Consider the following 25878-nt stretch of genomic DNA (forward strand, 5'->3'; position numbering starts at 1 on the left):
TAGCTGCTCCCCCATTAGCCATGCACGGCTCTGAAGCGCGCATAAATAATAGCTGGCACCGCTGATAAAAAAGCGCACCTTGGGGCCTCTCTCACCCTCTCCCCCCTCCATCTCTCTTTCTTTCTTTCTTTCTTCCACTCGCTTTCTCTCTCTAAGGGCATCTTCTTCTTCTTCTTCTTTTTTTTTTTTTTTCTTTTAGTAAAGCATTTAGGCTACGGGACAACTCCAAAAAGCCAGATTTTTAGCCTTGCCTTTTACTTAGGCATGACAAAAATCTGAGATGTTTTCTGCTATTATGTCCCATCTGCCCCGCATTTGTAATCCTGCCCCTTGCAGAACAAATCCACTGGACTGGTGCCTTCCTATTGAGACGCTAGAAGCATAGAAGACAGCCTCAGAGCGCTCTATCATTAAAAGCAAACAAGACAGAGGACCTCGGCTTTTAAAAGCAAAACGAGAAAACAATCTGAAAGCGTCAAGTTAATATTTCCCGATTGGCTTTACACGTCGCAGATTTTGCTTGTAAGTTGCATGTTCGTGAGTGGAAGTACTCGGCTCGGGACAGAAGGAATGGGATACCCGAGCAGAGCAGTGAGGGGATGGAGAAGACGGAAAGGATGGACGCTCTTGGTTTGGGTCGTTGTTGTCAGCTTGGCTTTAGCTGACGGACGGAGAGTGAGGCAGCCCAGATGCCCCCACGGATGCACTTGCACAAAAGATAATGCCCTATGTGAGAGTGTCCGATCTGTGCCCCACACTTTCCCATCCGACGTCGTTTCACTGTAAGTGATGCTGCATGAAGTGGTGAAGTGTCAGAAAGCTTATTACATTCTGTGTCATATTTCCACTTTGATTTGTTTCTCCTTTTAATCAGATCTTTTGTCAAGTCTGGATTTAATGAAATTACTGGAGGAAGCTTTGCGCACACACCTACCCTACACCTGCTGTGAGTAATAGCTTTTAATCTATCTATTTATCTATGTATCTATCAATCTATCTATTTATGTATCTGTCAATCTGTCTGCCTATTTATTTATCTGTCTATTTATAATTTATGTCTGTCTGTCTGTCTCACTGCTTCCTTGATTTAAAAGTAAGGTTGTGTCTTAACAGGCAACTTGCACACAGGCTTAGATTCAGCTTTAAAGGGGGAATGGTGTCTGGATTATGCAATAGACCACATGGCTACAGCAATTAACAGCAAGAGGAACAGTGTGTGTGTGTGTGTGTGTGTGTGTGTGTGTGTGTGTGTGTGTGTGTGTGTGTGTGTGTGTGTGTGTGTGTGTGTCTTCTTTAGAAACAGGGTGGCTGAGATAAACAATGAGCATGTTCTCTTATTCTCCTGAAGAATTCAGCCCTAATCTGTAGTCAAATAACAGGCGTGCACATGAGTGTTCACCTTCTCTGAACAGTGCTGTTGATTAATGGCCTTCATTATTTAGTATCTTGACAGGACTTGAGCCTATTGAGCAAATGCGTTCTTGCAAATCCGCAAATTAACAGCAAGGTCAGACTTAACTGTACTCTACGCCACACATAATAACATGCTGTCAAGCGTCAGTCTAGCTTTCCTGGCACCGGTTCCTTCATTCTCTTAGATGACAGTGAAGTCGAGGCTAAATGTGCATGAAGCCTCAAACGTAGGAGGACATAGCATCACGCATCTGAAGACCGAGCTCGTGACTGTTAGGAGAGAGGTAACTGAAGATGAGTGAGTAAGTGGACTGCCTCATCTGTTAATATTCCCTGCAAAGGTGACTTGAAGCATCTTAACCTCCATTAAGGCATGCTTGATCAGTGCCACTGTTTTGTAGTCTGCATTAGCCAAATGTCAGGGTAACTGGCTTCCTCATTTTAAAGACTTTAACATCTTAGGATTGTAATATTTCAACCTTGATATAATAAATAATATTGATGGTACTTTTGTTCAATATTTAAAAGAAAAGAGCCGCTCTGTACAGTAACCAGATGCCAGCTTAATAATAAACGAAAACCCTTTAAGATTTTTAATAATCTGGTGGAGATGAGGTGTACAATATGTTGCTGATGGACACAATTCTTATGTTAGTTATTTAAAAAGTGACTCAGAAACAAGTGGGAGGGAGGGGGGGTAAGAATCTTGATTCTTTGCCATTTCTTATGAGAAATATGTAGGAGTGAGTGGTTGTTTCTCTGTTTAATCTGAGTCATTCATTGACCACATACACAGTGGGTAGAAGTGGTGAATGAGTGTTGTCTATTACAGTATCCCAGTCCCCCATCCAATTTCTCTGCTTTTTGCAATAGACTTACTGCCACTGACATTACGTAAACATCCATGACCACATTTTCTTATTGTGCACAGCCCACACAAATCAATATCTTGTTGAAGTTCATCTCAGTTAAGTTGTGAAACACAAACAACCAGCTGTTAAGAAAAATCTATGTACAGTTGCTTTAAATATGGCAATTTGCATTAGTCTAAACGCTTCCATCCTTTATATTTTGCTTCCAAAGAACCAGACTTTATCTATATAATATCTTTATAATTTTTAAAGTGGTCTTCATCAACAGTTTTCCAGGCTTTCCGAAGACTTTTCAAAAGTTTACGTTGGACATTGGCTGCTTTTTCACTCATTTTCATTCCAGTCGTTCTACCTGACCATTTTCAGAGGAATGTTTCTTTTGTTGTTGAGCTACTTTTAAATTTCTTTTTCAGACACTGTTATACTAGCCACAAAGGTGCATAATTTGTTTCCTGTGGACACACTTCGTAAAGGACACACTGCACAGTGTGGAAACTGAGGAAAGTGGACAACAAAAGTACAAGTGCAAAAGCACAAGGCAACACCCCCCCAAAAAAAAAAAAAAAAAAGTAGATGAATAGTGTCTGAAAGTTATGTCAAAAGAGGAAAGAAATTCAGTGAAGACCTGACAGAACCTGAAAAATGCATCTGGCCCTTCAGTTGATCCGTCTACTGTTCACTGAAGCCTCATCAGAAATGTCATCAGTGGAAGGGTGGCTGTCAAGAGCATTTCATAGGGAAACAGAAAAAGGTTCAGGCATGCCAAATTACACAAGAAATGGACTGAAAATTCGCAGCGATCCGTGTTATGGAGTGATGAATCTAAATTTGAAATGTTTCATTCATCTCTATTCATGTATGGAGGAGGTCAGGAGAGAGGTGCAACAGTGAGTGTTTGAAACTGTTTGTAAAAGACTGTCATGGTTTGGAGTTGCATTTCAGCCAGCGGTGTTGCCAAAAATCTATTGAAGTATGAATGCAGAAAAGTGCTATCAAATTTTGATGTTATTCTTATGAGATCTATCTATCCATCCATCCATCTATCAAGTCTTTTTTGGTTTGTTTTTCCTTCACAGATTGTTCACAGCAAACTCATTTGACCTGATTGATGAGGATGCATTTCAAGGTTTACCACATCTTGAATACCTGTAAGTAACTGTTTTTAATTCATGTGCAGAAAACATTTGTGTGCTGTTGTATGAAACACTGTATCATAATTGCATATTTTTTTGTATTAAACAAATATGAGGCACATGCTGATTAATAACAGCACTACGTGAACCTGTGCGGAAATATTGCACTCAAAACCTTACTGTAGTGCATGCTTGGATACATGATGGCATATAAATCTATCTGAACGATGAGGCTTTCCCCATAAGCATGTTTACACTAATGTTCCCTGTTTGGGTGCTCCATCCAACTACAACCACAGCTTAAGTCAAATTGTCTTAAATGGCTGAAAACACTTGTTTGCATTTTGAATGCATTTACAGTATAATTTACTTTGACATGTTTTCCCAGTGTTTTACAAGCCTTAGCCATCATGTAAAACCCTCAATAGCCTGATTGCAGTAAACATCTCATCTTTACAGAGAACACCCAGGAAGCTATGGAGTTCTTCTTACAGGATCACAATAGATTTCAGTATTCATTGTGTGTAGGATTTCATGACTTACTCTCATTCATTCTGCTTCTCATTCACAGATTTATTGAAAACAACAAAATTGCTGAAATATCCCCATATGCTTTCCGGGGCCTGAAAGCACTAGTACATCTGTAAGTATTTTGGTTTGAAAAAACTTTAACTCAGTTCTTGTTATCCTCTTTCTTCCTCCTGTCTTTACTTATCTTCTCCTTAATCGCTGTCCAGGGAATAGTCCCATCTCTCGTTTGTTCCTTTCTATTTTCTTAGAACTTGTGGCTTTTTCCTTTCTTCACATTAACCATCTGCATTCTCCCTTTCACACGTCCGTTTCACTTTTCAAGTAATCTGAGGTAAAAAGTAACTGAACATTATTTTTCAAGGTATCCTGACATACCCTCCATCAGTTTGCCTTTTCTGTCCCTGTTTCACTTTGTCACTGTCTGGAATGAAAAGGTAGGCAAAAGCGCTGCTGCCAGTAATCATTTCTCAAGGTGACTGAAGATATCAACTGGATCAGGTTGCAGAAGGGCAGGTCTGGATGTTTCATTGCAGATAAGCTGTTCATATATTTTAGACAGTAAAAAAGTAAAATAGACTTGATTTTGTCAAAGTTAGATTTTTCTAAAACCAAAAAAAGAAGCTATTAGTGTGAATATTGGATACAACTGCTCAAAATCTGCCTAGACAATTTATAAATCCACTATTCTGTCCTGTAGAACAAAACTATACGAAATATATGTATACTGAGTGCACGTTTGTACTTCTGGTATTTGAAGATTTCTTAAGATAGCATTCCATGTGAACAGAAATCACACTGACAAAGTCATTATGCATAAAAGATGCTAACACATTCTTAACAGTGTTTTTTCTAAACACAGTGACAATGTCACCTCAAAGCCTGCCAGAACTAAAGGTAGGTGAGAGCGCGAGTGACTTATCGGTCAAGTTAAATATAACTGTGCTGTAACCTTAAACCGGGTGACCTATCACTCTGTGACTCTCCAACATGTTTTCCCTTTAACATCATGCAGCACAGGGCAAACAAGATTTTAGCATATTGGTCTTCCTTGTCATCCCTTCATCATCCTTATGATCACCACCATCTTATAAACTATATATTGTTATGAAGAGGAATAAAAGTCAAATAAGAGAGATTAAAACATTTATCCCAACATCAGCAAAGTATAGAAAATAGTTTTATCTACAAGAAATCACAAGCAAATGGTTTTTAAAAAGATTTACACTGAAAGTGAATCCACTTCAATGTGCTATGGATGAAGAATTAAGAATCAAGTTTTACCAGGAATCCGTAGTCTCCAAACTTCAACAAAACAGGCAGCAAACATGCAAGAAAGGTAAACAGATACTGCAACAAAGACTGAGTGGAAAGGCAGGACTATTTATACACGTGAAGGTAATCAGGGGAGTGCAAACAGCTGGGGGAAAGAAAAAGAAAGACAATCAATAACAGTGAGACAAGAGGGGAAGTAAAACTAAAGACAAGACATGAGACAAATGAATAGAAAAATACAACAGGGAATAACAATTGGGAAACTCAGACACATGAATAAACTTAAACAAATCAAACAGAGGATACATTGTCCACCAGCCCTCTTCAAAAACAGTAATACCTGAATCAGGCCAGGGTTAACTAATCCATGGTGTGGTACTGTAGACCAACAGATATTCTGATAAAAGCAACATAATGAAACCTTGTCTATATAAGAATAATTATGTAGGTAACGAGTTTAATTGCTTTTGTCAAAGTTATAACTTTACAGATGGAGTTTTCCTGTAGGCAAGATAATAATCACTGCAAAGGGTAAGTCAGATCCAAGCTCCAGTAGGGGATCACTGCTCTAGAATTAAATCATTTTCCACTAATAATGTACACAATAAAATATGAAGCACTAAAACTGTCAGCTAAGATTTTTTTATATTGCTAACATGACTCAGAAAGTGCCATAGTATGTCAGTGAAGATGCCCTTTTTCGGTTCCCTTCTAGAAAAAAGTAAACAAACCCTGATACCACATGCAGTATCAGAGGACACTTTAAGAGCATCACACACAGTAAATACATTATTAAAGGGCATCTGCAAGGGGTTATATTGGAATCCTTTCCACTCTGCTCTAACCCCATGTGTTTGCTTAGTGCATTCTTGCATAAACTGTAAAGTTAAAAGGTCTCTCTTCCTTGGAGAACCAACTTTCATATAAATAATGCAGTGTTCATGGATTACGCCAACATTTCATTTCATTCACATCTCTCTGTGTGTTTTGAAGTTCAGTCTCTAGCTCCAGGGTTTTTTTTTTGTTGGAGTGTTTTTTTTTTTTACTGTTGGCCAAAAAAATACCCTGCATTTGACAGCACCGGAGAATCTAGACTATATACAAGGTAACAAACAACCACACACTCACTTATGACATACACTGAAAGGAACAACTCGGCTACATCTGGAAAAAAAAACAAAAAAACAACTGCTACTATACAAATCAACAGTACAACCAGGGGGCTGGGGTGAGATGATTAATTATCTAGTTTAACTGTAGAAGTCTATACACAAATTTTATTAATATCAAGGATTATCTAAACCAGTTTTTACATCAATTCAGTGTCATTACCATATCTGAAACTTGTATTAATATGGATAAAGGAATGGACTTTGAACTGAAGGGTTATGAATTCACGTATATACTTTATTAACACAATGTACCGTATGAACCTGGTCCCTAAAATAACCAGATCTACTAGAATCATATCACATTGTGCCACTCTCAGTTTTACAAATGACATTTTTACAAATGACACTGAAAATAAGACAGTAAGTGCACTTCTGATTAATGACATCAGTGACCATCTTCCTGTTTTACAGTCTGTGATAGGAATTACAAGATTAAAAACATGGACAGAAAAAAAGTACACACGATTCAGAACAGAGGAATCAATAAATGCTTTTAAAAACGATTTCATGAAACAGAAACAGGTGAAATATATCAAAAACAAGATGCCAAGTAAGTATGATGAATTCCTTAGATTATTTACATTATTGTATAATACAAACTGTCCAATAAAGCAATATAATAGAAAACATGAGTATATAAAAATAATATTAAAAGAATATGAGAAATACTGACCAGCGTTGTAAAACGTAGGTCTACACTAAACAACCATCACTGAACCTGGGATAACAGAGGAAAAACTGGATACCTTGATAGACAGAAATCATTATTCAATGCTCCATGCAGCTGTTGTTTTGGAAATGGTTAAAACATGTAAAAATAAGAAATCCTTGGATTTTAATGATATTGATAAGTCAGTGGTTAAGAAAGCTCTTAAGGCTATTTAAGATTTAATTTGTAATTTATCATTTCAAACTGGTATATTTTCAGACAGAATGAAAATAGCAAAAGATAGACCTTTATACAAATCTGACAGCAAACACCATTTCAAAAACTACAGGCCTGTTTCTTTACTACCTCAATTCTTAAAAAATCTTGAAAAACTGTTTAACAATCGACTGGAAAAACATATAGATAAACATAAACTACTCACCGAGAGTCTGAGGGCTCAGATCAAGCAGATCAACATCACTGGCACTATTAGATTCAATAGAATACATCACAAATTCCATAGACAAAAAGCAATATGTGGCTGGATAATTCATAGATTTAAGCATTTGACACAAAAGATCTGGATATATTAGTAAGAAAACTGTAACATTATAGTGTCGGGGGTAGTTTTAAATTGGGTTGGGAGTTATTTAAGAGACAGGAAGCAGTTTGTGAAATTAAATGGTTGTTGCTCTGTATGCATGGACATTGCTTGTGGTGTACCCCAGGGGTCAGTTTTGGGCCCTAGATTCTTTAATTTATCAATGACATTTGTGAAGTGTCCAGAGTGTTAAAATGATACTGTTCCTCATGATATAAACATTTTCTGCACTGGTGAGGATCTGCTGCATTTATTTGATGAGGTAACTAATGAAATATTTAAATTAAAGCTTGGGCATGATTAAAAACAAATTACTATTACATTCGAATAAAACTACCTAATAAAACTGTTCTTTGGAAAGAGCAGATTAAGTACAAATGTAAAAACTCAAATAAATGGTGTTCATTTTGAAAGAGTCAATATAATAGATTTCTTGGGGTAATAATAGATGTGAGACTTAATTGGAGAGCACAGATAAGATATATTCATTCCAAAGTATCAAGAAACATTGCAATACTGAACAAGACAAAGGAGGCATTAGACTGTATCACTCCATAGCCTATAAGCTTTTGTGCAGAGGTCTGGGGCAATAACTATAAAAGTACATTAGATTCACTTTTTATTCTTCAAAAAAAAAAGCAGTTCAGAACTACCAGGTGACATTCAACACATATTTTTTATTTTTGTTTTTTGAGACAAGGAAGCTATAATTTAATGGATTTCTTCTTGAAAGCTGTGAGTTTGTGTAATACCAGGAACAAAAAAACAACAAGTTTTTGTTTTTCTATGCATGGAGTGAAACTGTGGAACAATTTGAGTGTGGAGTTGGCCAAACATAAAGCAGTTCAAAGAGAGTTATAAAGATATGATTTTATATTTGTATAATTAACTTTTCAAAACTGGAAGTATTAGCTTTGTTGTGTGGAGGCTTATAGAGCTACAAAAACATAATGCTCTGATAATTTGTACTGTATGTGTCATATACGTTATATTAGAAATATTTTCATTGTTATTAATGCGGTTTGTAGGAAGCTTTGCTAAATGAACTCCTGTATATTTTTACACGATTGAAATAAATTGAACACAAGTGTGACCAGTGTTAACAGAACAAAATACACAGTACAGTAACACACAATTCAGGGATGTGAAGGACAGATCAGTGTGATTGCTCTTTTTTAATTTAAATATTTACATTTAAAAAACAAACAAACTGCTGTATCAAAAGAAAAATCCCACATCTGGGACAAATAGTATAGTAAAGTAAATATGTTAATGTTTTTTTACTGCCTTCCATTTCAAGCACCTGTTACATGTCATGAGAGGAATCTAGAAGTAGTCAGGTTTTGTGACATGTTTATTTGTTTGTAATGTCCTTGGTTTTATTCTGTTTCTCAAGTCATTCTGGCCACCAACCAATGAAAAACACATTAAGGGAAATGGATATGTCGGAAGAGATGCACTCTACATCTAATGTAATCACTTTGTTTATTATTTTTTTCCTTTTTGCTGATTAGGAGTCTGGCTTACAACAACCTTGAGACACTGCCCAAAGATGTTTTTAAGGGCATGGATGCTTTGACCAAAGTGTGAGTCTGTTTTTCCTTAATCCATCCTTACAATGCAAATATACACTTTAGTTATTACTAATATGGTCATCAAGGGTTCATTGTATTTGTGTTTGATTACTATTTATATGCTGTATGTTTAGTCCTTTTCACACAGTTTGAAAAACATAAGTAGTTGCTAAATCTATATTAGTATTTCTCCTTCTTTTCAAAGAAAGAAACAATAACTGTGCAAGAAGGAAAATGAGAGAATAGTCTAAGAAAGTAAATCATTATAGAGGAAGCTATTACATACTGCGGTTGAGAAATTAAAAGAAAGTACAAATCTAGAGAAAGGAAAGGCTGGGTTAAGATGCCACAATGTCAGGGTAAATGGTCAGCAAGTCAATTACACAACAAAAGAACTAGATACTGGCTTAGGTCACACTGACACAGTCAGCTAGATTAATTCCTGTGTCTCTAGATTCACTAGACTCCACATTCAAGCTTAACAGCTATTCAAACTGAGAGTGTGTGATAAGCAGAGACTACCCGGGAGATGGGACACGTGCTGTGGTTTAGTTGGTTTGAAGCTAAAGGGCAGCCAGGAGAAGCAGAGGGTATTTAGCAAACTGAACAGTTCTTGGAAATAAGAGGCCTGTAAGTTTTAAAAAGAATAAAGAAAGCAAGAAATAAAGAATAAATATTTCATGTTGTAACGTTAGTGTTTTACTTGATTGAGGTGGCAGGTTCTGGTTCTGTGGAGTTTTCCTTCCCACTGATTGCTGATTGATCCCATCTGGTTTTGGGGGTTTTGTTTGAGTTATTGTAGGGTCTTAACCTTACAATGGAAAGCACCTTGAGGAAACTGTATAAATAAAATTGAACTGTATTTTACTTGTGATCCATTCATGTAGGGATCTGCGAGGCAACAATTTGATCTGTGACTGCAAGCTCAAGTGGTTGGTGGAGTGGATGCACCACACCAATGCCACTCTAGACCAAATCTACTGCAGTGGCCCACCCATTCACCAGGGGAAGAAGATCAACGACCTGCTGCCTCACTCTTTTGACTGCATCGCAGCAGGTATCTTCCTCTTGCACATCTCCTTGTATCACAGAAGCTAAAGCGACTGCTTCAGCATCTTTCTCTCATGTCTATTTAATTGTTATGTCCCACCTTTCAGAGTTTGCCACCTATCAGTCACTGAAGTTTGAGTCCATTTCGGTGGATGCCTTCACTCTTGGTGATGAACAGTATGTCGTGTTTGCCCAGCCTTTTGCTGGGACATGCAGCTTCTTAGAATGGGATCACGTGGAGATGACCTTCAGAACATATGACACCATTGAAAGTGAGTTTTTTTGTTTGTTTTTTTTAAAGTCAATATGAGAATGTGTAAATATTCTCACCTGGAATGATCTCAATGTGTAGTATGTAAATGTATAAGAAACCCTATATTGATTATATTGATCTCAGTCTGGTTGGCTTCCCTGTAGAACTTCACACTACAAATTTTCAGGTGACTGCAGTTGAGTATATATTTGATTGATGTAATTACTAGTTCCCATTCAAAATAATTACCCGTTTAAGCCAGCACTATAATATGAGATGTTTGACACAGCATACCTGCTAATGCAGAAAATTTCCTCTGCATCCAGGCATAAATGCCTGGATATAGAAAGATATCAGATCCTACCATTAGTTTGTGCTATTTTCTTGAGAACATCAAGATGATAACTTCCAATTTATTGGTGAAGGCATCTCATCATGGTAAAGAACACTTCCAAAAATTCCTGGATCCAATTCCAATTGTAATCTCTTCAAAATTCGGTTAAATTCTATTTTCATGTACATCTGCTTATATATTTTTAAGGAATCCCAGTAGCAAACAAACAGATTTGACCAATGACTTCGCCCTTTTAATTCAATATTATAAGATCCAGATGCCTGTCAAATGTTAGACGTTCCACCAAAAAGACCTTTCCTCCCTAGTCTTCCCACATTGTTTTATTATAATAACTGCTCAAGGTAAAAGAAAGGAAAGTTGTCTAGAAAGGTGAATAGGTGAAATTCTGAAATACAAATTTATGTGTCTATGGTTTCCTTTTATCTTCTTTTTCCATTAATCAACTCTAAACACCTCACATTTAGCCGACGAAGGCTCTTCTGAAGACTTTAAGACCATTTTGAGATCCTTGGGCAAACTATATATAAGAACCCTGAAGAACTAACAGTCAGATCATTGCCAACAGTGACGCACATAACATTTTTATCAATCACAGAGGTTTACTTTAACCACAGAGTTACCACATTACGTCATTAAATGGTTTTTATAAGGTTTAGATAGATGTACTTGAAAAAAGGAACTACGGGTTTCATGTAGTATTTGTAGTTAGACACTCTTTATTGGATGAAAAAAAGGTTAGTGAGCCTAATTGTTCTTACATTCTAGTACAAACAGTTGCTTGGGTTCTGTGCATGTACTGAATGTGTATTTTGTTCTCTCTTTTACTCTTTAGGCACCTCAACTGTCGTCTGTAAGCCCATGCTAATTGAGAACCACCTCTTTGTCATTGTGGCCCAGTTGTTTGGGGGCTCACACATTTACAAACACGATACCTCCGCCAGCAAGTTCATCAAGATCCAGGACATTGACATCCTAAAAATTCGCAAACCCAACGACATCGAGACCTTCATGATCGACGGAGAGTCTTTCTTTGTCATCGCTGACAGCTCTAAGGTTGGGCCTCTTTTCTGTTTTCTTTCACTGTCACTCAAAATCAACAAAGTATTTCATGGCAGGTGGCATAAATTTGCATTTCGCTAGTGACAGTTAATTTTTTAAATGAATCTATTTCAGGATTCAATTTAAAATTGCATTACTTGATTTTTAAAGTCTCAGTGGGTTAGCACTCCCTTACTTAACAGAACTTTTGAAACCCTACAGTCCTACTGGAGCACAGAGGGCTTTGAACCAATGGCTCTTGAACTCTCCTAGAGTCAGGCTTCAAAGCAGAGGCGGTGGTGGCTCCTAATCTTTGGAACAACTTACCTTTTTACTTAAGAACTGCCAAGTCCCTCAATCATTTTAAAACACCTTTTAAAATCTATTTGTTCTCGCTTGCTTTCAAATCTAGTTGAGCAGAGTATCCTGGCTTTTAGTGCGCAAACACAGTGTTATTTACTTCTTTTATTTGATTTTTAGTGCATAGTTATTGTTGATTTAGCCATCATTGTATATACTGTATATTCTATGTAACTTGTACAGTACTTTGGTCAACTGGGGTTGTTAAAATGTGCAAACAGATATCAATTTTGACTTGACTTAAAAACAACAACAATACTGTAGACATGTCCTTATTACTGCATCCAGCCCCTGTATGAATAAATATCCTCTAATCTACTCTTCCCACCACGTCAGCCAGTCCTTCCCCGGGCGTCCTTCTCTGCAGCATGTCGGTCTGTGTCTGCTCCTGCTGATTAGCTTGTATTGCCAAATGTTCACATATGCTCTCACATATGCTTGGGGACAACTCAGGCACACAAGCACAGACACACCACCACACTCTGGTGTTTGGCTTCATGCAAAATTTGAAGTTTGGTGCCTAATTTTTTTTCTTGTTGAGCTATAATTGTTTTCAACTGTAAATCACTATTGAGTACTTAATTAAAATGCTTGTTCAAGTTTTGAATGAAGTTGGCTTGAGCTGATGTTTTGTACATGTTCTTCCTGTAGGCGGGCTCCACAACGGTGTACAAATGGAACGGCAATGGATTTTACTCCCACCAGTCACTCCACCCTTGGTACAGGGATACAGATGTAGAATATCTAGAGATCTCCAACAAACCCCACTTGATTTTGTCAAGTAGCTCCCAGAGGCCCGTCGTGTACCAGTGGAACAGGAGCCAGAAAAAGTTTGACCGCAGGACTGACATACCGGACATGGAGGACGTCTTCTCCATCAAACACTTCCGAGTCCAAGGTGAGAACCATGCAAGCAAAAGGACACTGCGCAAACTCCTAGTTGCATCCATTAAGTTTAGTGCACCACATGCTTAATAATGGACTCAACTTTTTTTTTAAGTGTGGTTAATAAAAACATTTATGACTTACTTTCTTAGACTTAATTTATTAAGCTTTATTTTCCTGCTGCATATCGTCGGCATTTATTTTGAAGGCGATAAGAGGCAATGTCACTGCCATAAAACCTGCACACAAATCAGACTGTAAAACATTATGATAGTGGGGGGTGGGGGTTTCTCTCTCATATAAACAGGTTACCTATTAGTGGCTATTAGCTGATGTCAGGGAAAAGTTAATTCAAGGAAAGCAGTTTTCTTTCGAGGTTTACAACAGCTTCCGTATGCGTACTGGACACAGGTCTCCAAAGACAAATGACAGGGAATGAATTTGCAATTCCAACTTTATGGTTTCTCCCTCACCTCAGACCTCCCAGCAGAGAGAAATGTGGTACACCAGGTGCTCTGCCTACCAGGAGAGACTCTCAGCCTTCTCTGAACAGGCAATCTGGGTTCTATACATAATATTATGAGAATATTATGGGTTTGCCATAACAGCTAGCCTAGTTAGGGCTGAAAGAAAAACTGAGAGAAAGCTTTATCTGTCATCAAAACAAAAACAGCACCATTCCCAGAGTAACATCTGCATCCACTTCTTCTTTCTCCCAAAACAGTGCATAAGGCTGAGATCAGCCCGACTCTGCTATATGAGCAGACAGGGAAGACACGACCCAAGATCACAGCACACAATGTGTGAATATAAAATGAGTGAATGTGCATGAATAATGTAGCTCGAAATGTCTCCCACAGCTGAATAAATATTTGTAGCAAACAATGAATTATATTTGGGATTACATAATCTGTTTTTTTGTGAGCTTTCCTGTGTCAGATCCGCATTTAGTGGCTGAATGTGTAAACTAAACGGCCCCTTGAAATCTTTGTCCTTTTCAAAGGTGATCTGTTTATATGCTTGACAAGATTCATCGGGGACTCCAAGGTGATGCGCTGGGACGGTGCCATGTTCAAAGAGGTCCAGACATTTCCTTCCCGTGGCTCTATGGTGTTCCAGCCCGTCTCCACCGGCAACTGGCAGTATGCCATCTTGGGCAGCGATTACTCACTGACGCAGGTCTACCAATGGGACACCAAGAGGGGCCAGTTTGTCCCATCTCAGGAGCTGAATATCCAGGCGCCTCGGGGATTTTCTCTGGTTTCCATTGACGGCCGGGTGTTCCTACTGGCATCCAGCTTCAAGGGAAAAACTCAGATATACGAGCACCTCATGATCGATCTGAGCAATTAGGCCCATCGTCTAAATGCCTTTTCCCCGAGATTGTCGCTCTCGTCAGTCCCATTTTAATCAATCAACAATTTCCACCTTTGCTCAAACAAAAAGAGAGATTTGTCAAAAAATAATGAGGCCCTTTAGATTAGTTTGTAGCTAAACTTATAAATATTTTGTGATCAGCTGCAGTGGTCTGCAAGTCCTGTATTTATATCTCAATCCCTTAATATTTGGAAATGCCTTATTTTCCATTTAAAGTTGTGAAGTCAGTGATCTTCTTCGTCTATTATTCAACTCCAAAGGCAGAAGACATTCACACGAGTTTGCTATTAATCTACATACAGTTTTGTTTCTCCTATAGGATTTTGATAGTGCTGATTACCATTCATGTTTTTTTGTTGTTGTTGTTGTTGTTTTTGGAAAAGGGGGCGAGAACGTTGGAAAATACATTATAGACTATGGGACATTAACCTACAATACTAATAGGTGTGTTGTGTTTAAGTACTGGATTTATTTGCTTGTGTAGGTTAGTCTCATTCATCCTGTCACATGAGCCATTCAACTGACAGGCTTGACAGATACCTTACAGAAAACAGACAATCTGACAAATGTACAAAACCCCCTTTTCACCTTTAAATCTATGATTATAGATGTAGTGTTGTACTTAGCAATAGAGCATTTTGTCAGTATTTGAGACCTGAGCTTCATAATAATACTACTTTCAACCAAATGCAGGTAAAAATTGGACTACTTGCTGAGAACCGTGTCTTTTCCATGGCAGCTAGTTGGCAGCTTATAATTATTTCACTTCAATAAATGGAATGACAAATCTGCTAAACACTGTGAGAAACTGAGTTTAAAAAAAGAACTGCTTCCTCTCTGCTCTCAGTTGAACAAGACTGTATGCGCAATACACTCATGGCGTCGATTTCTGATGAATGCCTCGCTAGAAGCATCCCACTGTGTCACCCAGCCCTTTCTCTTTCACTGCAACCTTACCCCTTTTCTCCCCCGTTGACAAAGCCATTGTTGTCTTTACTGTGCAACGAAAAGCCAACCACTGTGCCGCACATACTACCTATGCTTTCACGTGCGCCTCTTATTCTGACACAAAAGAAGTTTGATGACAATTAAAAACTTCACTGACAACAATTTGCCAAAAAAATAATGTTTACGTTTTTACAATATTGTGTAAATTATGTTACTTTTGTATGTAGAGGGGACCACACTCGATGCTTCTTTTTTTAGTGTAGATATAGTGATAAGATTTGGCGTAACGTTATACTTCTGCTGTAGACTTACTTGTGTCACTTTTATCTAGTTAAGTAAGGATAGGATATTACATGTCCCTTTGCCTTCTTTTCGCATTTTATTTTATGTACAGTGGTAATAAAATACTAAATCAGCAAGCAACTTCTCGTATTGTTTTTTGTTCATATATACTTACAAACTGAATGAATTTAGTCTTTATGATTTGATTTGTATTCAGCTGATTCTCTTCACTTGATAATAAAAAAGTGTTTCCTTTTTTTTGTTTTTAATTAACCACAGTGGCATCCAGTCCTGAGGTGAAAATTGTATTGGGGCACCACATGGTGGTGGGAATAAAGGATTTAACATTACTGTTTTCACAAGGATACCAATCTATTAATGAGCAAAATGTGTGTTTCTTGATAAAGAATACTGTCAAAATTAATTCAAGCTAAATAAATAAAATCCTGAAATCTCATTATTATTGTGAACTAGGCTTACATTCAGAAATGAATGACAAACACTAAAACTAATTTTTCTGTTCGAGGATGCAAGTAATAAAATAAATACAGACATACAAACAAATAGAACTTGTAAACTTCTGCGTGTGTGGAGAGAGAGATCGCCAACCATTGTACGGTTTATGCCACAGCTGCCATAACAATAACAGTATTGGAAATGACCAAATCTATATTTTTGTAATGGTTAGTTCACCACTATGCAGAACTTCTTTAATCAAAAATGTAAGTGTATGAAATGGGCAAGGACGTTTAGGAACATTTTAGTTGCCTAGGAGACTTGGTTTGAGTCCACTTCTGCCCCCCTGTGGGTAAACTGAACACCGCACAGTCGTTAGCAACCTGCCCCCTGAGATAAGATTACTCATTAACCTCGTCTTCTCAGTCACTCAGGACACCGGTGAAGTCGCACGGTACTCTCACTGAGGCATGCTACCGCTCAGCCGTCGCATCTTAGCATGGCAGACTGTAACCACTGCACGCACGAGCGGGCTTTATCCGTAGAGGACGACGTTACGGTGGCGTTTTACAAAGTTGACAGCCATGACAAAAACAGCGCCTACGACCGACAAGAGCCTGGCACAAACGACCGGGCACCAGAGAGGATTCATCTGCGGAGCAAGGGCCGAGCTTCGTGCGAGTATGATGAAGATGATGATGATGATGATGATGAGCAACTGGAGGGCGAGAGAGGAAGGGGAAATTCACTGGAAAGCAGCGGCGAGGAGAAAACGTTGTGCCCACCGGCGTTTTGCGTCAGAAACAAGTCCCCATCTTCAGAAGGTAGAAGCGCACGCGCACGCACTTACAGTTAGCATAAAGTAGTCAGCGTCCCCCGTTTTTACGACTTTCTCCTGCAGATAAACTTCGTCGTGTGAATATATAATGTTCTAATACACAAACAGTGACTTCCTGCGTAGCACCACGTTATACAATCGTTCAGCGTCACGTATCGGTGATAGCGGCGATATCACGTGTATGCTATTGGCCTATAAACTGTCAAGTTGGATTACGCGCAATTTTTTATATAAACTTATAACATCTTTTTTTGGGGGGGTTATTTGATAATAAAACATCCGTTAAAACAGCCCATTTTCATTGTATGTTATTTATTTCAGAATAAAACGGTAATGTTAAATAAAGTTATACACCAAATTATACTTAAAATATGATTAAAAAAATGTTCACCTTACAGTGATTCTGCCCAGTAGTGAACCTAGTTGGCTGGTGAAGCTGGTGGCCCAGTTGTTTGATAAGCCAGCTTAACATTTTCCATCGTGCTAGAAAACGGATGCATGACTGTGCACTTTTCCAAAAGAAAAAAAAACTTACCAAAAACGTGCCTACTTTTAAACAGGACGTGGTTTATACATACTGATGTGAATTCTCTAAGACTAGTTTAACTTGTATAGGGCTTGGTCCTGTTTTCCCTCTGGTATAATAATCCTGTACAAGGAAGAAGGGGGTTTATATTAGAGGTTGACAAGGAAGTAAGAAATTTCCTCAGGACCTTTACATACCAGTTTTAGTTTATTACTTTTTGGTTACTTTTGTAGTTGGTGCATAATTGCTAGGTAGAACAGCACTGGGTATAAAATTGAACTCCCATCTGGTCCAGCTGTACACTTAAGTTTTTACAGAGGTTGACTCAAATTATGTAATTAAACTATTATGTAGTTAAAATCAAAGAAAATTCCTTCTATAAAAGGATTCTATGACAACAAGTCTTACAGTACTGCTTTACTGTGACTAAACATTGCCGATCTTCTTCCTCGCCTGTGGCTTGGTACAAAGTTTGGAAAGCGAGCGGACTGGTGAGTACAAAGAAAAATCCTTGTTTAACCTCGGGCTGAAAGTCTATCCCTGCACACATATCAGTTGTTTCACAGTCAGGGTTTGCAAACACCACAGCCCACAATTTGGCATATCTTTTGTTTGTGGTCTTTGCAGCTGAATTACCCAGGCCACATGGGGTTCAATAACATATTCTGCTCCTCCCTTCGCCATCCAATATGGAGTGCTGTGTTAAGAACAACATAATATATTTTTTATAATTAAAAATGTAAGTGATTCTCTTCTTATGGCCCTTCTCTTACAGTCTTCTGTCTTAAGACTTACTTAAACTAATGCCTTCTTTTCTCTTTTTCCACAGGCCCAGAGAAACCAAATAGTTGCCCAGGTCTTGGCTTGTTCTATGCTTTCCTGTCCACAGTTTTCTTCTCCATTATTACCCTCTTGGTGAAAACTGTAGAGGGAATTCATGCTATAGAGATCAGTGCCATACGATGCTTCTTTCAGATGCTGTTTGTCGCACCAATAATCATCTATCACAAGTAAGCATGATAGCTGGTTTAAGATTTACACACGCTGTACAGTATATGACATAATTAAGGCCAGTATTTTTTTGTACATTTTCAAACCAACAATCTTTTTGGTTTGAGCAGATTATAAGAGGATACAGTCAAAGAGATGGCGCATATCCTCACCTGTAATTTATCTGTCATTTTATCCCCTTTACCCATTTTTACAATCACATGTCCTGACTTCACTGTCCAAACATGAGGTTTACAAAATATTGTTAGAGATTTGTTTTATTCCCCTCACTGTTGTTGATGGAAAAATGTGCATTTAAATTCAGTGTGGGAAAGGGTTTTGAATAATACTCCCACATCAAGTTATAGAGCCACCTAAAATTAACTCCCCATGTCATAATCAGAACTTAAGTATAGTCAAGTATATTAAACAAACCACTTGAGGTGTAATTTTTACACATACATAGATTAATATGCCAACAGGCAAACAAAATATAATCAGACTGAGTTTTTTCACATTTGGCGTTACCTTGACCTTGGCCCTATTTTTGGCCAAAGGGAATTAATCTCGAGCAGTTATTGGTGTCTGTCATCAGACAAAATTTGAAAATGGTATCTTAAAAACTGTGGACCCTAGACTACTAACAGACAGACAGGCAAACAAACAGAAACGATTAAATACTCCCTCCCTTTGGGGAAAGAGTAAATCTAGCTTGTTATTAATCTCTGGCTCTCTTCCACAGCATGTCTTTTGTCCTGTCTTCCTCCTCTTACCCCAACCAGTCACGACAGGCAGTCATGACTGCCTGGTTCTGCTGGAGGTTTCTTCCTGTTAAAAGGGAGTTTTTCCTTCCACTGTTGCCAAAGTGCTTGCTCATAGGGAGTCATATGATTGTTGGGTTTTTCTCTGTATGTATTATTGTAGGGTACCTTACAATATATAGTGCCTTGAGGCAACAGTTGTTGTGATTTGGCGCTGTATAAATAAAATTGAATTGAATTCTTTTTTCCCCCCTGTCAATTTATTCCACTAGCTTGGTTTGATTCCTTTAATACTGAGAAATATAACTTAAAAAAGGCATTGAACCTTCTCACCCATCCTTCTGTTCATCCTCCACATACATTTTAACTTTGATTTATCATTTACAGATCTGTCTCTCTTCCCTGTTTTCAGCAGCATCCACTCATGCATCCATCACTGTCATCCCCACATTACCTAAATGTATCATTTTCCTTAGCCATCCACTAATTTGTCATCCCTTAACTCCCTACGGTACTTGCATTTTCTCCATCCGTCCCTCCCTGAAATTTCAGTTTATTACTTCCTCTATCAGTCATTGTAGTCATCCTTCCATTCAGCCATCCCTTCATCCATCATCCTCATATCTGTGCTCCTCCAGGACAGGTTTTCTTGGTCCCAGAGATAAACGTTTATTTTTGATGCTTCGGGGTTTCCTTGGTTCCAATGCCATGATCCTGCTCTTCTATGCAGTTCAGCTGATGCCGCTGGCAGATGCCATCGTTATCACATTCAGGTGAGAGCTGCTTCAAAGCTCATTTATTACAGATCACTTCAGATTATGCTAACACTACAGATGCATTGCATCCTCCTTGAATTCATCAGCTACATTTATGCTTTTTCCATGCTTCCCCCCCCCCTTTTAACTCTTTCTCTCATTGAACCCTGTCTCCAGTAATCCAGTCTTTACCTCCCTCTTGGCTTGGATCTTCCTGAAGGAGAAATGTACAATCTGGGACTGTGTTTTCACTGTTTTTACCCTCACCGGAGTCATCCTCATCGCCCGACCGCCATTTCTCTTCGGCGAGAATGTTCATGGCATTGAGGGCGACTACACGAACCACATCAAGGGGACCATTGCTGCATTTGGAGGTGATATGATTTATCCAAACATTTACACTGAGTATTTTGCTGAGGATTTTGTTTGCTCTCATGGTCAAGTTGACCATGGCAACCAGGGGAACTGAACCACATTTGTATGAGAGGGTGGAGTGCAAAATGAATGGAGGACAAGTATCTAAAAGTCACGTCCTAATGAAATAGGAAAAATTTTGGCAAAGACTTGACATAAGACATAAGAGATGTATCTGGACCTTAGGATTATCCATCTACTGTTTACTGACACTCAGTTGCAGGGCGAAAAGGTTTGCCAAAGAGCGCTTGCCTAAGAGAGTTCAAGCTGTGTTAAAGAATAAAGGTGGTCATACCAAATATTGACTTTCAAGCTTATTAAGCATTGTACAGGCTTTGTTTCTGCATTTCAATAAATCACTGCACCTGTTTCCAATTTCCCTAGCAAAATGATGGTGATGGGTGGCTCATGACAATAGCTAGCAAATACAGGAGCCTCCTATGCCACTCTTAGAGTCCGCCTCAAGTGGCCACTCAAGGAACTGCAGTTTTTGGCACTTCCATGTTGGCTTTATATGTATGTTTTTTAAGAGCCAGCACGTTGCTGCTTGACTGAATGCAAAACATGGGTGAAAGACTGTTTCCAGTCAGTTGTGGCTGGGTTCAAAGCTGTCTCCTTTCTTTTGTAGCAGCTTATTAGTTTCTGTAAAAGAGGTCCATTAGGTTTCAAAGCATGATACCTATATTGGATTCTCACTGACTAACAGTTTGGCAAACATTTTATGGACTCATTCATTTCGAAATTTAAATCTTTGAATCAGCAGGAATGATTAGGAATGCACAGATGTTAATACTATATAACAATAAGTAATAATGTGATCCAAAATGTCACACGATGAACCTGAAACATACGGGTTTAGGACGTTTAACCTCATTAATTCAAGTAATTCTATCAGTTTAATAATAGCTTTGTAGCTCTGAAGCAATAGATCCGAACATACCCTTTAGCTGTCCTTCAAGTCTAAAGTGGTTCTTATGGATTTGTTCATTCTTATTATTCTGCAGATTGATTTATTCATTCTGTGTCTCTCTCAATGGTTAATTTATGTATAGGAGCAATTGGAGCTGCGTGTACATTTGTTATTCTTCGCAAGCTGGGCAAGAGTGTCCACTACTACGTCTCCGTGTGGTACTATGCTGTCATCGGGTTAATCGAGTGCATCATCACCGTATCCGTCCTGGGTGAATGGAAAATCCCATTCTGTGGCCGTGACCGCTGGATGCTGATGTTGATCGCCATCCTGGGTATCGCAGGCCAGACCTTCCTCATAAAGGCTCTGCAGGTTGAGAAGGCCGGACCCGTAGCCCTGATGAGAACTGTGGATGTGGTGCTGGCGTTCATCTTCCAGTTCATTTTCTTTAGCCGCGCACCGACATGGTGGAGCTTCGGCGGAGCGCTGTGCATAGTGGTGAGCACCAGTGGAGTAGCAATAAGGAAGTGGTATAATAGTTCCCGTAGGAACTGATGAGCAGACGTATCGTCAGTTTAAGTATTGATTACTATTGATTTTTTTTTTCTCTTTACCATCATATGGTCTTAATTTACTTCTTATTTTACTTGTTATTTATATGCAAACCTGAGTGGAAGTTTAAGCTCTTTATAGAGTTAGAAGCAGAAATAGATCAGACCCAATCTAATATGGGGCTGTTTTGGCTTGTGATACACGTTGATTCTAAGAGTCAACCTGTGCAATTTAATGCTTGTATTTTTTTTTTTAATTAATCAACAGGTTTAGGTTTTTTTAAAGAAACGAGAAAAAAAGACTTCTCCTCAAAACTGTATGCTGATCCCTGGAACTTGTGTGTATATGTACACAGTATAAATACAATGAAAGACATCCCATTTACTCCCCTTTTACTTTAACCTGAATAAAATACCCAAAGAGAGGATAGCATAACCAAATTATACTAAAACGTGTGCAAATTTAGATTTTTATTATGATTTTACTCAAAAGAAAGAAAAATGTTTGAATCTGTTCATGCTAAGACTACGACTATGATCGCTCTGCCATCGACAATGACAACAAAAGAACCACAAACTCAAGAAAAGCACTTTAATGCAGTTAGTCACTACAAACAATACAATAAATTCCAACACTGTCATGCTGTACTATTTTCTCAGGGATTTCTCAGCAGGGTGTGATGTTGGTTAGCACTCCTAGTGCTAGTCAGTGGACCACTTGTATGTCCTCCCTGTGCATTTTTCTCCAGGTTCCCTGTCTTCAACTTTGCAGCCCAACCTCTAGTTGTGCACTGTGCAATATTTAAAGTGCCTTATGTAGGAAAGCTTTCCTTAATAGAGCGGCTCAGTAACCAGTAGCGTGTCCTAAGATGCTCTCAGATAACTGTGCAAATAGACATGAAAATGAATAAGAATTAGGGTGCTAAGAGAATTTTGTACCTAAAACACTAAGCCCCACCCCCGCGATAGGCTGCACTGTTTCTTTATCAACATAAGAGTCAGATCCTGTCATCACCTTGTGCCATTTTAGCAGGCAATTAGTGCATAATCAGTTCAAAAATATCTTTTCTGTGATGCTCGAAGTGGGATGTCATTTGCGCTTTGTCTCTGCCAAAGGGCAGTGCAAGTGTGAGTAACCTGTCACAATAATTCAGCTGATCAGCTGGTAAACAACTGCGCACAAAGATCGCTTCAAGTATCTTACAATGAAATCTTGCTCATTTATTTCAAGGAGGTAAAGCAGAATAATGAGAGGTAAAAGGGCATAATGAAGTGCAGTTTTGTTAATATAACCCTGCTCATCAGACACCCTTCATTACTCAGGTGAGTAGGACAATAACATTAGCTAAGGCTAATGATAGCCTTAGCAACTCAATACTAGCATCTAAGATTCTGGATGTTTACACTCGCCCTGTGATTATAAGTGGATACACTGTATCTTCAGTCCAGAGGCGTTCAGCCGGTGAAGCAGTTTTGGGATTTTTAGTTGATTTATAAAATTCCAGCAAAAGTTATAGAGACTTTAAATATTTTAAGGCACAAAAAGCTTTTCTGCTAAAAGCAGTAGTTTGTTTTTTTCTTTCACACTCAAAGAGTGTTTTTGCTGCCTCTGATGTATGATTTATGTCTAGAAATCTGGCTTTCCAGCACAACTGTCTCTATGTTTTGTGTTTGTATCTGGTAGAAATTATTTTGGTATTTCTAACATTTAACAACAAGTTTCCCAGTGGCACGACCAGTGAGGTCATTTTCGCAACTGCAGTCCCGTATTTGACACAGTTTAATTGGGTCCAATACAGCTGGAAAGGGAAAGCAATTAGTGGTGCTAGACTGCTACGCTATATCCTGCGGTGTTGTCTTTGCTGTTTTTCACACTCTCCTCTTTCTGTTTTTTTTTTTTTTCCAACTTGTGGAGAACTGTGTCTGCAGCACAACTTGAACAGTCAACACCCGTTCCTGCTATAATTATTCCTCTTATGCAGTAAATGTTAGTGTGCACACTGTTGCTTCTATGCAATGCGACAACTATTTCCTTGTGTTGTATAAGAAGTCCAGCTGGCTCATGTTGGTCCTGTAGGACACGACACGGTGAGCTGTAGAAGACTAAAGCAACATAAACTTTGTGTGCAATATAAAAATGCATTTTTATCTACAGAATTCGCATTGGTTGAAGTAAATCCCAGCCGTGCTCTGAGATAATATGTAAAGAAGAAGCACTCAGTTTTATTGCCAAAATTAATTACTGATTCAAAAAAACATATTAGCTTGGAAATTAGTTGTGTCACTCGTTTTTTTTTTTAAGGAACTAGTAGAAAATAAAGGCACTGTGACATTTGTCAGTTGTTCATGCATGTGACGGTCACATCAAATGTCCACAAGTTAATTTTCTTAAGTGTGTTTTGGTTTTACATTGAGTTTATTATTATTATTATTATTATTAGTTTAAATGACATGAATGCTGGTAGTGTGAGCACAATGTGTTGTTTTTCATCAGCTGGTAAGGTGAACAGTCTCAGGACCTACAAGCCTTAAAAACCTACTGAAGCTGTTTTTATACTATCATTATTATTATTATTATTATCATCATTATTATTATTATTATTTCTGCAATGTTTTACAGAAGCTCATATGTATGTATTTCCACACAGTGATGAATAACTTTTTAGTATATTATAACTTAAAAATAAATCTTATTTGAATTTATAAGTCTTACCCTCTGCCTCCTGTCTTTTCTCTCATAAAGCACTTGATCATCACTTCTTATTAAATCATTTAAATGTGACAGACGTTTGCGGAATGCACCCAAACTGTGTAGAGGTTTTGTTTCTACTTAAACTATTGTCCAAACACACGTGGTGTTAGCCATGATGCTCCACTAATGGCTCAATAGGTGACAATGGTACAAACCAGGCCATGGGCAAAGAAGCTTTCAACAAACCACTGAGTCAGGTAGCTGTACTGCTCAGAATAGCACCTGGCTGAGTGAACACTTGTGTGTTCATACTGTGGCTTTTGTTTATCACACAACACACAGTTGTGAGAGCTGTGTTTTTCCATGCATAATAACCGAGTTGCATATCTTGCAAAAAGCAAAGACTTGTGCCTTGGGTTTAGGCACAGTTGCAGGGTAATTCTTCAGCCAGGCACTGAGCTAGGTGAAGTGTGAAAAGGCTGAACTAAAACAGAGTAGCTCTTTGTTTTTGAGGTAAAGAATAAATTGGCAAATTAAAGGCAAAAAACGCCCCAAAACATGTGCAACAATGGCTTTGAAGCACCCCGCCTTTGAAAGAATATCTGGGGGAAATAACTGGAAGTATTGCTTTTTTTGGTATTGTAATGTTAGTGGTACAGGGTACTTTTAAATGTGCTTACCTTAACACGACTTCCTAAAGAAAGAGGCAGTGTCATCCAGCAAGATATCTGGAGAGATCCAGCATCTGGATAAATATGTTTCATCACAGCAGCAGATGGCTCCGTTTCCACTATGCTATTAGTTGCGTTTGTGCTTCAGCTACAATCAATATTTTTCTCATCAATCTCTTCATTATGACATCACCGGGACAACAAGAAGGTCATGCATATGTAACGGTTATGTTCTGACGGCAGAGGGCAGGATCCACAAAAATAAGGACGTGCCCTTGAACGCATCAGTAGTGCCACTTTAAAACTTTGGATGGGTAGACGAGGATGAGGAATAAAAGTAGTCCACTCTACAGTAAATAAACAACAGTTAAAGTAAAAGTGCCACAGGCGCATAGTACGGGCTTCACATTGTGAGAGAGTGCCTTTTTTATACAACGGTGATTAAAAAGAAAAGCAATGGTTGTGGAGTACGATTTCACTTGTGTTTTCTGGTGTCTCACAGGCATCAAGTCAGTAACATAATCCATTCCTGCCTACATGGTATCTTCA

The 25878-nt window shown here is 38.3% G+C and overlaps 2 protein-coding genes across 2 annotated transcripts; both read left to right on the top strand.

Moving 5' to 3' along the window:
* Window positions 1–182: 182 nt before the first annotated feature.
* lgi1b (leucine-rich, glioma inactivated 1b) lies at window positions 183–15895 on the top strand. The gene is made up of 10 exons (XM_063483031.1): window positions 183–782; window positions 875–946; window positions 3362–3433; window positions 3990–4061; window positions 9158–9229; window positions 10105–10274; window positions 10375–10539; window positions 11708–11928; window positions 12925–13171; window positions 14162–15895. The coding sequence occupies exons 1-10, from the start codon at window positions 532–534 to the stop codon at window positions 14509–14511; spliced, it is 1692 nt and encodes a 563-aa protein (XP_063339101.1). The 5' UTR covers window positions 183–531; the 3' UTR covers window positions 14512–15895.
* Window positions 15896–16530: 635 nt separating this feature from the next.
* On the top strand, window positions 16531–24611 carry slc35g1 (solute carrier family 35 member G1). The gene is made up of 5 exons (XM_063483032.1): window positions 16531–17045; window positions 18415–18595; window positions 19975–20109; window positions 20269–20465; window positions 21558–24611. The coding sequence occupies exons 1-5, from the start codon at window positions 16721–16723 to the stop codon at window positions 21968–21970; spliced, it is 1251 nt and encodes a 416-aa protein (XP_063339102.1). The 5' UTR covers window positions 16531–16720; the 3' UTR covers window positions 21971–24611.
* Window positions 24612–25878: the final 1267 nt, after the last annotated feature.

This window comes from Pelmatolapia mariae, linkage group LG8 (assembly GCF_036321145.2).
Source record: "Pelmatolapia mariae isolate MD_Pm_ZW linkage group LG8, Pm_UMD_F_2, whole genome shotgun sequence".
In the NCBI taxonomy this organism is placed as follows: domain Eukaryota; kingdom Metazoa; phylum Chordata; class Actinopteri; order Cichliformes; family Cichlidae; genus Pelmatolapia; species Pelmatolapia mariae.